Source organism: Dermatophagoides pteronyssinus, unplaced genomic scaffold (assembly GCF_027571235.1).
Source record: "Dermatophagoides pteronyssinus isolate colony J.1.1.1.1 unplaced genomic scaffold, Derpt_VIB-CSIC_2022.12 sq0004, whole genome shotgun sequence".
NCBI classification, from domain to species: Eukaryota; Metazoa; Arthropoda; class Arachnida; order Sarcoptiformes; family Pyroglyphidae; genus Dermatophagoides; species Dermatophagoides pteronyssinus.
The window spans coordinates 2,001,851-2,018,804 of NW_027461528.1; the positions used below are offsets into that span (position 1 = coordinate 2,001,851).

At 27.5% G+C, this 16,954-nt stretch overlaps 3 protein-coding genes across 4 annotated transcripts; 1 reads left to right on the forward strand and 2 right to left on the reverse strand.

Annotated features, from left to right (window-relative positions):
• Positions 1-439: 439 nt before the first annotated feature.
• Positions 440-8,217, reverse strand: LOC113798618 (protein gustavus-like). 2 transcript variants are annotated; one of them, XM_075819778.1, is made up of 4 exons: positions 7,424-8,217; positions 6,675-7,056; positions 5,112-5,559; positions 440-1,288 (listed from the first exon to the last, which is right to left on the reverse strand). In XM_075819778.1, exons 3-4 carry the CDS (start codon positions 5,527-5,529, stop codon positions 852-854), a joined length of 855 nt encoding a protein of 284 aa, XP_075675893.1. In that variant the 5' UTR covers positions 5,530-5,559; positions 6,675-7,056; positions 7,424-8,217; the 3' UTR covers positions 440-851. The 2 variants fall into 2 exon arrangements, with proteins under 2 accessions (XP_075675893.1, XP_027204982.1); XM_027349181.2 differs by lacking the exons at positions 6,675-7,056; positions 7,424-8,217 and adding an exon at positions 5,698-5,925.
• Positions 8,218-13,785: 5,568 nt separating this feature from the next.
• LOC113798551 (uncharacterized) lies at positions 13,786-15,780 on the forward strand. Its single transcript, XM_027349108.2, has one exon. The coding sequence runs from the start codon at positions 13,861-13,863 to the stop codon at positions 15,739-15,741; it is 1,881 nt and encodes a 626-aa protein (XP_027204909.2). The 5' UTR covers positions 13,786-13,860; the 3' UTR covers positions 15,742-15,780.
• Positions 15,781-15,918: 138 nt separating this feature from the next.
• On the reverse strand, positions 15,919-16,926 carry LOC113798717 (uncharacterized). The gene is made up of 2 exons (XM_027349291.2): positions 16,354-16,926; positions 15,919-16,288 (listed from the first exon to the last, which is right to left on the reverse strand). Exons 1-2 carry the CDS (start codon positions 16,800-16,802, stop codon positions 16,045-16,047), a joined length of 693 nt encoding a protein of 230 aa, XP_027205092.1. The 5' UTR covers positions 16,803-16,926; the 3' UTR covers positions 15,919-16,044.
• Between the last annotated feature and the right edge of the window lie 28 nt (positions 16,927-16,954).

Consider the following 16,954-nt stretch of genomic DNA (forward strand, 5'->3'; position numbering starts at 1 on the left):
TTTTTAAATAAGCATCTCTTTTACTACCACAATAGTATTCGCAAAAACAAGTTTCATAAACATTCATTCATTTATTCATTCAAGTTTTTTTTTGTTTCGGTTCTTTTAATGAACAAGAACAAGAATTTTTTCCTGTCTGACAAAAGAAAGTACAACGAAAAAAAACAACGATCCATAATCATAATCATGATGATGATGATCATCATCATCATTACATTTTTATTTATTTATAGTTTGTACGTAGAAAAAAAACATTTCATTTCATTTTAATAATGATAATGATTTTAAAAATGTTGAAGGAAATGTTAAATAAAACGAAAAAGATTCAGGAAAATTTCAAATTTTGAATTGCGGAAATTATTGATTTTCGGTTTGAAAATTTTTAATTTTTAAATTTTTTTTTTATTATTTAAATGTTATAAGAAATCTTTTACAAGGATTTTTAATCAAAATTTGTTTTCTTTTAATCAAAAATCACTGAATTTGATAATTAATTTGGACAAAATTAAAGAATTTCATTTATAACATCAAATTTTATTTATTTATTTTGTTTTTTTTAATAAAATGTTTTGTTTTGTAAATGATGTGCGTATACATGAAAATGAAAATGTATGATCGTTGTAGTTGAAATAGCTGTAAACGATAATGATGATGATGATGATGATGGATGTGGATGAAGATGAAGATGATTTTGATTTTTTTTTGTGAAAAAAAACGATTCGTAAATTCAAAAAGATCATTTGTGAAAGGTCTTTTTTTTATATCGATGATGATTGATTGATTTGATTGATTGATCGTTATATTAATTCGATTTGATTTTGATTGATTTTTTTGTCCGTTTTGAATAGTGATTAATTAAGAAGATATTCTTTTAACACTAATGGTATACGTGTTTCTTGTACTAATTTTCTAATACGTTTTTTACCTGAATGTTGTCGTATTGTTTTTCTACAACATTCACGTAATAATAATGGTCCCGGTGGCATATAGCCAGTATAATGTATACCAATTTCTACATTACCCCAAACAGTTGAAATCACAGGATATAATTTTTTACCGGATAAACCGGTATATGCAACACCTAGATAAAGTCCATCGACAATAAAACCAAGTGTACCTTCATCCATATCCAATACGACCGTAAATTCATCCGGTATTTGAAATTTATCATGTGATGATGATCCTAACCATATTGGATATGTTGTTTCTTTTTTATTATGAAAAAATCTACTACGTACAATATCCCAGCCATATGATTCACAATCACTGCCAACCAATGAACAATAACCTAGAATTTTTTTAAAAGAAAAAAAAATGAAATGAAAAAATGAAATTTAAACCAAAAAAAAATAAAAAATAAAATTGCCATATAATTATTTATAATTAATAAACAAAATTCGAATCATCAAAATGGATAAATAATGATGATGATGATGATAAATTCGCTTCTGTTTAATTAAGTTAAAAGCATCTTCTTTCAATAAATTCTGGCTAATTATAATGGTCAAACAAACAAACAAAAAACCGAAATAAAGCAATGAATTTAATCTCAACATAAAATAAAATAAAACGACACAGTTTTATTAGTGAACAAACAGATGAAAAAAAAATATGAAATTTTTCGTTCAATCCACACACACATAAGGAACAATTCATTTTATATTTAATTTTCTGCTTTAGGATTTTGTTGTTGTTGTTGTTGTTGACAATGCAGTGAATCTTTATATCTTTTTTTTCATTTAAAAAAATAATTGGATTATCCAATGTTGCAAGAGAAAAAATTATATTTTTTCATTTCTTCGCTTTCTTTCGTATATAGATTGTTTGATTGAAACGAACCAACAAAAGAAAAATGATAATAAATTGACTGGAACAAGAAACATTAACATTATTGATTTATATTGGAACAAAACAAAAAAAAAAATTTTCATTCAAACCAACAACATGTCCCATTGGTCACCTAACCTAAAAATCGACTAAACATAGACAAAATATTTAAAAAAAGAGGAAAGAATAGACATTTTGAACCAAAAAAAAGAGAAGATTTTGAAGTGAATAAATAAAATTATCGAACGATCGAAACAACAGAAAAAAAACCCGAAGATAATTTGATTCATTTCTTTTTGCCAATTTTTGTTTTTCATTCATTCATTCAAAATTCTTATAGATTTTTATTATTATCATTATTGATGCAATAAGGGTTCCAATTGCCAACAACATTGATGATGATAATATTACTTATCATTGATTTTTTTTCTTTCTTTCTTTGAACATCTCATTTTCATTCAATAACTTTGTATTTAATATTCTTATTTATCAATCTATATTTTCTTCTTTTTTTTTAATTTATACATTAATAGTAGGAAAAAAAACCCGTAACATCAATAGGCAATCAATATTAAATGTATATATTCATGAATGAAATTTGATATTACTACTTGATTACATTAAGTAAGTAATAAACAATTTTGAAATGAAAAGAGAAAAACAAAAAACAAAATCATGAATGATGATCATGAATAAATTACCTGTTACCAAAAAATTGGTTCGAATATCAAAACAAAAAAATTAACTTGATAAAATAATAATTCAAATAAAACCAAAAATCGAAAAGATTTTTTGACAAAAAATAAATAAATTTTAATCAACAAACAACTTTGCTTTGTACAAAATAGAAGAATGATGACAATGATTAATTTCATACAGCAACCACCACCACTATTATCATCATCTTGATAAGATTGAATAAGAAAAACAGAATATCATTTTCTATTCAATTTTATTTAGTTCAGTATCAACTTTATTCTCTCCAATTCTTAAAGCATCACTGTCATCATCATCATCAGTGATCTGTAAAGATGTTTACATTAAAAGGGCCACTTATTTATTAATAACTTTTTTTTGTTTCTATTCTGTTTCAGCAACTATAATTAAGATAAAGATGGAAATTATCATCATCTTCATTTTTTGTTCTGTGTATTTCAATTTTTATATGTTATGATTGTGTGTGGATATGGAAATTTTTTGGCTAGAATTTTTATTGATTCAATAGTAGTTGAACATATGAAAGAAAGAAATTAAAAGGTCAAAATGTCATTGATTTCGGTCGAGATTCCGTATATCGATCGATAACGATCGATATACGCACATAGAAACGAAGAGAGAGAGAGAGAAAGAGAAAAATAATTCAAGAATTACAATACAATTTGAATTTATATTAGTTAATAAATTTGAAAATCATATCAAAGACAAAAATATTGAATTAAAAGATTGATTTTTCTACTTCTGCTGATGCTGATCATTCTTGATTTTAAACTAACTAACCACAAACAAAATGTTTGTTTTCAAACCGATTCTGTAAATGAATTTCTTCGGAAAAACATAATGTTTTTCGATAAAGTTATGGTTATGTCAAACTTTTTTTTTCTCTGTTCAAAGGAAAAAATTGTTAGTTTTTGTTTCGCTTGTTTGAATTTTTTTTTCTCGATTAACCAAACCAAAACCATCAATCTATGGTGGACATTGGGTTAAACTTTTTTTTAACCATGTTTAAAAAAATATTGATTTTTTTTTTTTTTGTTCAAAATCAATACAACAACGAAAATCAAAATCAAAATCAAATCTGATTTCTGGGACAATGTTTTTTTTGTTGTTGAAATTTTTTTGATTTTCAAATCAAATTTTAATTAAGCTATTTAGGTCGGTGGATAGATTTATAATGATGATGATCATGATCATCATCATTAAAAAATTTTAAAAACTTTTTCTTTCCCTAAAGAAATGGGAAAAGTTTTTGGAATTTGTTGTTGTTGTTGTTGTTTTTGAATTTGACATCTTAAAATGTTATGTTATGTTTTCAAAATCATAAAATGATACGTTTAACCATAACCGGCAAGAAATTTTAGTAGATTAGATATGGAAAAAAATTTGATTTTGATCAAAATTCAAAAAAATGTTTAAATACAAATTATTGTATAGTTTTTGGAAAAGAAAATTTTCGGAAAAAAAGTTTTTTCGGAAACTTTTTTTCCAGAACTCATTACGATAAAGAATCTTTTTCCTATTCACTATTGAATAATGTTTTGACATTTTGATGCATTTCGTGCAAAATGTTCGTAAAAACATTGAAATAATAACGGTGCTTTCACCCTAACACCACCATCACCACCACCACACAAAACGATGTCAAATGAGTATTTAATTATATGAGTATCCACACAGAATACATTCATTTTAGAGAATATTCTGTTGTTGTTGCTGTTGTTCTACATCCCAGATGGATGGCAAAACGGATTGAGTGAAGAAAAAAAAATTGACAAGCAAACATAAAAATAAAAGATGGAATTGAAAATCAAACACACATACATTATGCTTTTCTTCTTTCTCCACAACAACAGGAAAAAAATCGAATTTAGTGGTTTTTAACCAACAACATATTCTGTCAGAATTTTTTTCTTCTTCTTCTTCGTAGAATTCATGGAATAGATTCATTCACCGATTTATTCATTATTCTCTCTCTCTCTCTTTCTTTCACACACACAGTCAATTTCTTTCTAATCATTTCATTCTTATTCTCAGTTTTTTTCATTCGTTCATACTTCAAAAATCTGAATTGATTTAAATTCACAATTCAATTCAATTGAATTTTCTTTCGTGTGAATCTTTATTCAAATTGAATTTTTTTTTCTGTTTTGTTTTGTTTTGTTCAAAAATTTTTTCATTTCTTTTGTTTGTGAAGGAAGATATCTTTTTAAAACAAGAATTATTTTGAAGAAAAGACAATGGCAAATGGTCTTGTCAAAATGTTTGTAGATGATGACATGGTTTTCTCTTTATCATTCTGACATTTTCTCTCATTAATAATGTCAAAAATTAACAGAGATTTTATTGAATCAAAGAGAAAGAAAATTTTTTTAAAAAAATTTTTCATTAAAAAATAATAATAAAATTCTTTGGAAATTTCAATAAAAATATTTTGTTTTGTTCACCTTGTGATGAGAATTTTATTTTCAGTTTAAAGTTAAAACTTTCTACACTAGATGGTTGCACATGTCTAACAATGCTGATTTTTGGATGATAATTTTTAAAATTTTGGTTTAAAAAAAACTTACCACTTGTATGTAGATATTGCATTGATTCGGTCGCAACACCAACTACTGCATGTGTACCCCGACATTCAACTGGCCATTGTATTGTCCATACATGTAAACCTTTTGTATAGCCCATACGGCCAAACATACAATCAGTTGATTTAGCGATTGGTCTTCGTTTACCGATAAGACCATTTTGTAGAATGTTTACATTTGGTGATTTACGTTCTAATGACCAACCATTTTCTACTTGTATATCTTCAGGTAATTCTTCCTGTTCAAGTAAACGATCTAAACGTGGTGGTCTTTCTGCATGACAATCGGCACGCATATTTTGTATAGATTTTTTATCCTGTGACCTTAATGAACGCACCAACGATTGTAGGTCCATATTGGCCAACGATCGTAATGATGGCCAATTCTCGATGATGCGTAACATATTACGTCGCCGTTTCGGCTTCAGTTTGGCCTAACAAGAAACAAAAAAGGAAATTCCCAAAATTAAAAAAAAAAAATTTAAATCATTTGAAATCAAAAATCAGAAATAATAAAAAACAATATCACTGCCATAAAGGAATTTATTTCAAAAAAAAAAAAGAAAACGAACCAATTTTTTACCAGTCATAAACATTCTTTTTCGATTATTATTATTATTATTATTATTACGTGATTTGCGTCTAACCAAATAATAATCATTATTTTCATGTTTATCATGTTCCAATGTTATTTGAATCATTGAATTATTTTTTGTTGAAATTTTTTTATTCAAATTTAATCGATTACGATTATAATCGTTTAAAATTGTTGATTGTCGATTCATTTTTGTTTGTTTCAGAAAGAAAACTTTTCACATCAACAACAGAAAAAACTAAATAAATTTGGTGTTGTAAACAACAAAATCAAACAAAACACACGGAATAAATGAATCTTGAATGTCTCCAAATACTGAAACATCTTTTTTTTTAAAAAAGGGAGATATTTATAGTGTGTGTTTGTGGAAAACAAAAAATCATTTGAAATGTACCTTTATCAAATTTCATTTGATTTTGTTTTCTTCTATGATGAGGGTAAATTAGTTTACTTTCTCTAACAAAACACACACACACACACACACACACATAGAGAGAGAGAAAATTATCACATCAATTAAATAATAATCAACATTCTTAATGAAATTGAAATATTTTTTATTTTTATTTCAATAACAATCTCTTGACAATGTACTTTGTACAATTAGTTACAATTTAATACTTTAGATATTGTACCCACATATAATGTTAGATTTCAAATTTTTATTTAGAAAAAAACCGAGAAAAAAAATGATATGTGAAAAAGAAAATCATAATGATATCATATTTTAAATGTAGACAAATTGTCTCCAAACTGTCTATATTTTTATTTTTCGATTAATCATCGATTTATTGGAAGAAAAAATCAAAATTAGCTGATCATTTGATCATCATCATTATCATTTTCGTTTTGAAGATTTTTTTCCAGTTAAATCAAATCAGTTTGATTGGTTTTTCTCTGTAGATTTCTCTTTTGCTTTCGTATGAAAAATTCTTAGTAAATCAATTTACTTACGGTTTTATTTGGGTTCGGTATGTTTACGCCGGAAATATGATGATAATTATATAAAAAGTTTTCTCCCGGAATAAACAAAACAAAATTCAGGTAAAATTTTTCACATTAATTTTGTTTTCGATAATAAAGAAAAACAGAACAATTTTCAAAAAAAAACTGATGATGATGATAAACAATTTCACAAACACAAAATTAATCACATATATTGATCGAAAGATGTCACTACTTGTTGCCAATTTGTTGATAACTGAAAAAAATGGCGCCAAAAAAATGATTATTTTGATTCAAAAAAATGATCGATTATTGCACACACACACACAAAGACAAAACACTGGAGCTCTGTAAAAGAAAATCGGTTGAAAATCTGTTGTGATGATGATCGCTAGATTGAGGAAAAAGAAATGAAAAGGCAAAAAATGAAAAATTAGCAAAAAAAAATCGACATGACATGTTGAACAAATGAAAAAAATTCTACAATGATGAATATATGAATAAAAAATGATCGATGGAAAATCGTTCGCTAACCCTAAATCATAATCATGATGATGAAGATGAAGATGATGGTTCGATGAACCATAATGAATGAATTGTGAGCAGCTATTTACACCTACACCTAAAACACATTGCTGTTGTTGTTGCTGAATCAGATTAGAATAATAATATTCTTCAAAAAGATAATCTCTGAAGTCAAAGGATTAAAGCGAATCGATAATGATGATGATGATGATGATGATGGCGAAATATCTTACCTGATTTGTATTCAAAGAAGAAATTTTTCTAGGAAAAACGTATGATAATAATAAAAAACATAACAGATATAATTTTTTTTTCTTTTTTCTTGGATCAGATTTATTAGTGGAAAATTTTCCAAGAAATGTGAAATGTTGATGAAATATTTTCCCGGGAAATTTTTTTTTACAAATCACACAGTGTATGGTCAAAATTCAAACAATTCAGTTGATGATGACGTTGGAATATGAGAAGAATCTTCTTTTTTTGTGCAAAAAAAAACTTTAATGTTTTTTTTTCAATATCTTGGATGTATGGATGAAATTTTCAACAAATTAAAAAACAAAAAACACAATGCATGTATGGCATGTGTTGTTCATAATGCAATGAAATTGAACCAAACAAACAAACTGACTTGGCTTGGTTGAATTGATTTTGATTTGTAATTGGTTTGCGAGTGGTGTATTGTGTATGATGGAAGAGAAACCAGTAGAAAAAATTTAAACACCCTCTACCTGTAAAAAAAGTGTGTGTGTGTGTGTGTGTGTGTAGAGTAAATGTTGCGAGAGAGAGACAAAGGAGAGAGAAAAAATTGAAGAAATTTCAAGAAAAAAGACCCAGGAGAGATAGGTTAACGATGATGATGATGATGATGATTTACTCTGACCAAACGAATCAACCCATTTTTTTTTTGGTTTATAAATTTAAAATGACCATGTGGTTGTTGGTCATCAACAAGAAGATCAACAAGTTAATTTTCAAAAAAAAATTATTTATTTAAACAAAAACAACAAACAAACAAAAAAAATGTTTTCAAATCACATTCGTAAAGACAGCGAAGAAACAAAAAGAAATTACAATTCGATTTTCGAAAAGCAACAAACAAACAAACAACAAGGAACACACTGCAAGTTTGGAATAATGAAAAAAAAGTTTTTTTCGAAAATTCTTCGATTATGATGATGATGATGATGCTAAGTTAAATTTTATCGATAACTTTTTTTTTCTGATTTGTCTCTCTCTTTTTCGGTTTTTGTTCACTTTAAATCACAACTACGGTTATATAACACACACACACACACATTTACCGAACAGAAGAGACTGCACACAGCAAAAAAGGTATGTTTGATTGATTGATTGATTGATTTTCGATGTCGATTAAACTAGCTTTCTTTTTTGGTTGTTTTGTTTTGTTTGTAGGAATGAAATTCCAGTTATATTTGTAGTCAATATTTTCTTAGCCACAACAACAACAAGTATTATACGCAGACTAATAATGTAGAATGTCATTGTACACACAACAAACATTACAATGACCAGAAAGATTGAAAGAGAGAGAGAGAGAAAAAAATGATATTGAAGGATGCCTGTTGCACCAAAATAAAATAAACCAGAAAATTGTATCTACTCCCACTCGTGTTTGGATCATACAAATCTTTGTTGTAGCAAATAAATTTAAATGAACAAAAAAATTGGTTGAAAAAAATCCTTGATGATGATTATGAGAAAAGATCATTCGACCATGCAACCAGAAAGAGAGAGAGAGAGAGAGAGAGAGAGAGAGAGAGAGAGAGAGAAAGATATATACCCCACCATACCAATAACCAATTCGACCAAGATCAAGTTTGGATACAAGTTTTTCTTGCTTTTGGCTTACTCATGCTGTATATTTTTTTTTGTTTGTTTGTTTGGATTATATCCCATTTGATAACGTGGGTGTGTATGGTGTGTATGTCTTAGAAAAGAATAAGGAAGAAAAAAAAATCCTTCTTCAAATATAAACAATTAAACTATACTTGCTTTTAGTATGAACCGCTATGTCATATGTCATCATCATATATTTGACATATCTTTTTTTTGGAAAAACAACAACAACAAAATTGCTGCTAGCTAAATTCTTTTTCTTGTTCTGTTGTTTTTAAACAGAATTTTAAAGTTTTTCTTAAATTCTCACTTGTTCAGCCTCTGTTTTTTTTAAATACCCTTGCTTCACAATCTTTGTTCTTTTCCAGGATTTCAATAGCATCCTTTACCCTGAATATAATGAATTTTTATTGAATTTCTTTTTTTTTCTGAAAAACACAACGATACAATTGATCGTTGACCTCTAATGTGATCGTAAAACTTTTTTTTTGTTGGGCGATTGGCCTGTTGTTGTTGTTGTTTTGGGTTGTCGTTCTGGTTGTTGTTTGATGCGTATTCATTCATCCATCTACAAAAAAATGATGATGATCATTATCATCATTCGTTAAACAAACGTTTTTTTTTGAATAAAGAAAAAACTGTTGTTGTTTAGTTCTTTTTTTCCGGGTGTAATACTTATATATGTTTTATCAATACCATCAACCAACACCACTAAATACTATCATCTCATTTTGCCATTCACACACACACACAAACAAACATACAGTCAATGTGCATTGATCCATAGGATATTGATGGTAGAGTAGTGGTTCCTTACTATGATGATTATGATTAAAAGAAAAGATGCTAATCATCATTATCATCATAATCAATTGATGGTTGAATGAATGTTGCGTGTGTGTATCCAATGTGAAATACACAAATGTGAATGACAAGGCAATAGTGAATGAGTGAGAGAGAGAGAGATTTGAGTTGAATCACCTCTAAATGGAGGATGATGTTGTGGATGTAATGATGATTATGATGACTTTGGCTAAATGTATGAATATGGAAGAATAGTGGCGTTGTTTTCCCCAGAATTATTCTTCTTTGCTTTTTGGCATTATGTAATAATTTTTTTTTCAAAAAAGGCGTCATTGTTATTTTTTTTTCTTTAATTAAAAAAAATCATTATCATTAAAAAAACGATGCTAAAAAACAATTATTATCATTGTTGTTGTTGTTGTTGTTGAAACAGATGCGCACAAATCATTGATTTGAATTAATGAAAGTTTTTATTCTCTTTGATTGGTTATTGAACTTTCATTATCACCATACGATGAATGAATGAATGAAGAGTTAATCAACCGTCAATGATAAATCAATAACATCATTAGCCGTTGGTTTTTATTCTGGATTTTTTTTTGTTGGAAAAATATCTAGGACCCCGAAAGATATTGCTGGAAAATCTTCCAGGAAAGATGATAATGTGAAAATTTTATAAACATAAACAAACATTGACTTCCTTATTCTATATTATTTCATTACGTTGACGGTTTTTCAATTTTAAATTGATTGCTCATCATCATCATCGAATTAGTGAACCGAATTGATGGCGATAATGAATGAATAACCCTTATTTCTGGTTTGGAGTTAATGATGATAATAATAATTACGTTGTTGTTTTTGTTGTTATTATCGTTAAAAAAAACAATGATGATGATTATCATTATTTGCTGCGACAACAACAACAACAACAATATCATAAAAAACAACAAACCAAGCAACAGAAAAATGAAATCAATGTTAATCACAATATCATCTATGATTTCATTTCCTCAATATATTTATAAATCATCGATAAAATGAATGATGGATTTCAATCAAATTTTCAACAAAAAAAAAATCAATGTAAATCTCGATTCAATGAATATATTCAAGTTCAGGTTCAAGATTAGCGAACACACACACACACGGCTGCACACGAGCATAAATAAAGAAAAATACCTGGCGCAAAACAAAACCAAAAAACCTTGAAACAAACAAAACAAAACAATCATTTTGCATTTCAACTTAACAAATATTGTTGCACATTGGATAAAATTTTACACCGAAACAAAGATAGCGACAATTAGTATTACTTTTCTCAAATACAAAGATTTTTAAAAAGAAATCATTCGGGAATTTCTACACAACGAAATAAAAAAAAATTTGATTAAAAAGGACCAAATAGTATTGATGACCTTGATGGTTGTCATTATTGTTGTTGATGAAATATTTTTACTCGTTTTCAATTTTTTTTTTTGAAAACATTTCCGGTGAATATCATCATCATGTTTTGTTTTAGAAAAAATAAAAATTGCGGAAATCAAATTTTGTTGTTGTTGTTGTTGTCACAAATTAAAATGATAAATTTTTTTGTAAAATCCGGATTTTTTTTCCCACACAACCCTCCTCCTCAAATCATTATTATGTCATTTTTATTATAAGAATGATAACAAACCAAAAAAATTTGTTTGATAAAAATATCAAAGATTCAATAAGAAAAAACATCAATCAATCAATCAATCAAAAACAGTTCAATGACATTTGAATTGAATTTGTTTGCTCGTTCCCTCTACAGATATATATAAGGACAGACAAATCATCAGATTCCTAAAATGGATTAACAACAAATCGATTATATCGATTATTGCCCCAGTAATGATTCTTTAAAAAAAAATTCAAAAATAACATCATCATCATCATCGTCGAACTCTCTGACCTCGAAAAAACAATGACCATCACCAAAAACACAAAAAGTCAGGAAAAACAACAACAACAACAACAACATGATTAATAATAATAAATAGTTGAATGACCTCAATTTTTTTTTACGTTGTTGTTGTTGTTGTTGCATCCCTTTTTTGAATTCTGTTCAATCGATAAATTGAGAATGGATAAAAAAAAAATTGATGCAGCTCATCATCAAATTGATGCTATTAATAGAATAAAAATACACCTTTTTTTTCTTCAATCTTTTGATTTCTAAAATGATTTTTCTTCTAATTTTGTTTTTTGTTTTGTTTTGCTTGTTTGTCCCGTTATTAATAAGGTTTATTGTTTCTTTTTTTCGGATTCAAAACAACATTAGAGACAGACAACAAAACAACAACAAAAAAAAAACCAGAATAAATCAAGGTTAATGTTTTTTTTGGTCTTCAAAAAGAGAGTAGATCATCATCATTATTATCATCTTGATGATGTATTTTTTTTACCAACCATTAAAGGTCGATGTTAATAATTCTTCTTCTTGTTTTGTTGTTTGGTTTGGTTTTGGTTTTCTGTTTTTTTTATCCCCATTAATAATAATAACGGTGGTGGTGGTGGTGGTAATATCATCATATCAGATGACTATAAAACATTTCCAAACCAGTTTTTTGTTTCGATGTCGATGTTGATATCATATATATGAAAATGCGGATGAAATTTGATTAAATAAATCTATACGAGAATAAGAAAAGATTTTCTCTATCCTTTCTTTCTTTCTTTTTTTTTTCTCGATCTAGGTCATTGTCAATGTCGAGGTCACCGATGATATTTTGTTTTTCTTCTTCAAACAACATTTCCGAAGACAAAATATATAAGAAGAAGAAAAAAAATTAGAGAGACAATGTCAAATGCGATATCACCGAATCGTTCTTCAACAAATCACCTCCTCCTACACTGGTCAAAACATAAGTGGATCATTTCATTTTATTATTTGGTATCCAGGTTTTCTCTCTTTTTTTTCTTCTTTTTTCCTTGTTTCTATTTACAGATCATTGATGATGATGATGATGATCACGATGTTGTGTGGAAACCTAAATTTTTTTTTTTTGAAGGTGAACAAAACAAAACAAAACAGCAAGAAAAGAAACCAGATTGATTAAAAACTTTTTTTTTGTTGGTTTTTGATCTAATTTCTAAAAATACATACATTCATCAAACAAAAAAAACTGGATCCATATTTAGATCAACATCATCAATGATCATCAATGATCTCCTTGAATGAGTGATTATCATTATCATTTGATTTGATTTGATTTTTTTTTTGGCCAATGTTTTGTTTGTCCAAATTTAATGATTAGGTGTTGATGGATATCAGATTAATAAAAGAAAAAACAAATGATTGATGAAGATTGTTATTTAACAAAATAATCGCAAAAAATTGTTTCAAAATCAGATCCAAAAATGGTACTTGAATTGTTATCAAAAACATCAATCCATTATCAAAAATAAAAAAATCATTCGATTCCATATCGACTGAAAGGGTTTTTTTGTGGTTGGGTGTAAAAAGTCTTCTTTTTTTTCGTTCGGTAATAACCTAATTTCAGTGATTTTTCTTCCAAGAAATAAATTTAACCCATCTTTTTTTTTTTCTCAGTTTTATGATGGAAATAATTTTAAATGTCTAATGCCGAAATGTTGGACATTTAGGTCATAATTTCTTGATTTTTTTTCCCGATTGAAAATCTCCAGGCATCATTTTGTTTATGATTTGTATGATCATATCCATGAATAACATGATCAGGAAATTTATAGTCAAAAAAAACTCAGATTTTCTTCAAATGATAACAACCGGTTATCAATTTTTCAACAAAAAAAAAATTATAGCAATGAAGCACCATCTATTGGACAATTTTTATAATGTTATTTGAAAAGAATTATATTCGAATTCGAATTTTAGTTCGAAGTAATAAAAGGCCGATGAAATTATGATGATGAAATTTTTGTTTGCTAAAAATCAAAAAAAAAGACGGAGCAATTAATTTCAAATTCATCCATTCAATCAACCGATTCAACAGATGAACGAATGAATACAGGACAACAAAATCGAATACCAACATTTCCTATTTTAGCTAGACATGATTCCAATTCATCAACAAGACGACGATTACAACGATTATTACAACGTAAAAAATATGAAAAACAAAGATTTTTATTTCATGCATTAACATATCCAACAAATCGTTGGGCATTAATATATCATTATTTTGTATCAACATTAATGATAATAGATTTAGCATTTCTTTCGTTAGCAACTGTTGCCGAATATTATCATTGGTCATCGATAGGATTAATAATTACCGATGGTATTATATTTTTTGTTTTAAGCTGTGAATATTTTATTCGTTTATGGGCTGTACCACATATACCACGTTATCGTGGATGGCGTGGACTATTACGTTATATATTTACACCATGTGCATTACTTGATCTTTTAGTTTTGATTATTACCGGTGTTTTATTAGTTAAACAAGTAACATATACAAAACATTATCAAAATACATTTGATTGGCTTCGTTTTGTACAGATATTAAAATTAATACGTTTAGATATACCATTTAAACGATGGCGTTTAGTTATGTCGGTAATTTGGATGCAACATCAACAATTATATACAGTATTTTATGTTTGTTCAATATGTTTAATTTTAATAACATTTACAATGTATTTTATTGAACAAAATGAACCAAATACAAAATTTACATCAATACCAAAAACATTATGGTGGTCAGTGATATCATTACTCACTATTGGTTATGGTGATATGTATCCACAGACTACTATTGGCCGTTTTATAGCATCATTGATGTTTCTATTTTCAATATCATTATATGCTGTTCCATCCGGTATTATTGCTACCGGTATTGCATTAAAAGTAGCCGAACAAAAAAGACATAAGAAAAAACATATTAGACGAAGATTACCGGCTGTATTATTAATACAATGGACATGGCTTTATTATTGTACTATTCGTTGTCGACCAGTAACATTATCATCATCAGCAGCAATTCCATTCTATGATATTGATACATATGATATTAATCGTGATGATGATGATGATGAAGAAGATTATAATGTAATGAGACCAATTGTTCGAAGAAATAGACAACAACAAGCATCACCTGATAATGAAAATTATTTTTATTATAATCGACGAATACAGCCAACAAAATTTCCATTTACATTTCGTGCTTTATGTAATCGTTTAAATACACGTGAAAATTCATTATCATTATCATTATCAGTTTCATCAATATCATTAACACCTACAATACGAAGTGATAATGATGAAATACAATTATCTCAACAAAGACAACAACAACAACAACAACAACAACAACAACCTCAACAACAACAACCTCAACAACAACAACAACAACAACCGCAACAACCTCAAGAGCAAGAACAACGACAATCAAATATTGATATTACAAGTTCGACTATTTTTACAAATACGAATAACAATAGTGATAATAACGATAATGATAATGATAATAATGGTAATAATAACAATGATAATGAAGATTTAAATATAGAAAATGAAATCATTTTAAATGATAAACAATTATTATTAACAAGAATGTTATCATTATTACAATTTCAATTAGCAAGATTAAGATTTCAGGCATCAAATCCATTTGGTGATATAAATGATCTAATCGATCGTCATCAAATGGTACATGAAGATCTTATTAAACGATTACAACTAGTAACTAATCGTTTCATATTGTTAGAACGGAAACTTGAAAAATCTCAACAACAACAAAAACAACAACAACAACAACAACAACAACAACAACAACAACAACAGCAGCAACAACAACAAGATCAAGAACAACAACAACAACCGCAGCTACAGCAACAACAATATCAGCCACAGCAACAACAACAACAGCCGCAACCATAACTACAATAAAATAAAAATAAATTTTTTTTTAAAGGTCAATTTCATTGTCGACCTTCTTCAATTCATTATCAATCACTAGAAGCATCCGTAGCAAGCAATTAAAATGACCATGTAAATAGATTTCTGTTTTTTATTATTAATTTTATCAATGTAAAGATAGATAAAACAAAAATGATATTCATTATCATTGAATTCAAGAATTTTTATTAATTTTTTTGCTGTTTTTTATTTTGGATGTTGTTGAAAATTTTAATGAAACAAAAAAAGAGATGATGAGATCATCCATATATTGAAAAAAAAACATTAAATACTATCAACAACTTGTGCCAATGGTATGACAAAACTTTTATATATTAATGATTGTTTCCATTCCGGTGTATCAGCTATGATTGAATCACATTTATCCGAATCGGCTGTATAATCACCACAGATTAAATTGACAACATCATTTACATAACCATCCAATAATGTTTCAACATCATCATATTCATTTGGACAGATTTTTTCCACATGTTTCATAATTGATTCTTTGAATCGATGATAATTACTGGGGAAATGAAATTTTGTAATTAAAATTGTGACTTCAACAAAATACAATCAAAACAGACTTACCAACAGACCAACGGAATACGCATCGATTCTTTTGGATATGATTTTATTGCATGAAATGATTTAGTCAAACGATTCATTATTGTTGAAAATATTTGCGGATCACTATTTACACAACGTCCAATACGTAAATATGATTGTTGTCGTTTTTTCGAACAAAATGCTTTATTTGTTTTGGTCATGCCATACATCAATACGGAAGTTGTTTGACCAGCACGTTTTGTAAGACATTTTTTTGAATAATCTTTTACACAATATTCTAAACGTCGCATCTGTTTACAACGATCATTCATTGCTGTTTGATTAGTTGGAAAACGTAATTCAGTATCACCAATAATGGCCATTTCAAGCATACATTTATCAACTTTTTTAATATCACATTCAGCAATTACTGATGATAAAGACAACATCATCATCAACAATAACGGTATTTTGATCATGATAATCATCATTTTGTTAGAGGTAGTTTGAAATTTTTGATTCAAAATTTAGATTATTTGAAGTTTATGATTATTTGCGAATTAATTCGTCGATCGTATCGCAAAACGCTTTTTATATCCAAACATTTTTTACAGCTGATGTTTGGATTTTTTTCTTTACCCTT

What these genes read in the sequence shown, in the direction of transcription:
- LOC113798717 (XM_027349291.2), bottom strand. Translation starts at nt 16,802, where the DNA reads ATGATGATTATCATGATCAAAATACCGTTATTGTTGATGATGATGTTG. An exon ending in CGTATTCCGTTGGTCTGTTG is followed by an intron (nt 16,289 to 16,353) that starts GTAAGTCTGTTT and finishes TCATTTCCCCAG; the next exon opens with TAATTATCATCGATTCAAAG.
- LOC113798551 (XM_027349108.2), top strand. Translation starts at nt 13,861, where the DNA reads ATGAATACAGGACAACAAAATCGAATACCAACATTTCCTATTTTAGCT.
- LOC113798618 (XM_027349181.2), bottom strand. Translation starts at nt 5,910, where the DNA reads ATGAATCGACAATCAACAATTTTAAACGATTATAATCGTAATCGATTA. An exon ending in TTATGACTGGTAAAAAATTG is followed by an intron (nt 5,560 to 5,697) that starts GTTCGTTTTCTT and finishes GTTTCTTGTTAG; the next exon opens with GCCAAACTGAAGCCGAAACG. An exon ending in GCAATATCTACATACAAGTG is followed by an intron (nt 1,289 to 5,111) that starts GTAAGTTTTTTT and finishes AAAAAATTCTAG; the next exon opens with GTTATTGTTCATTGGTTGGC.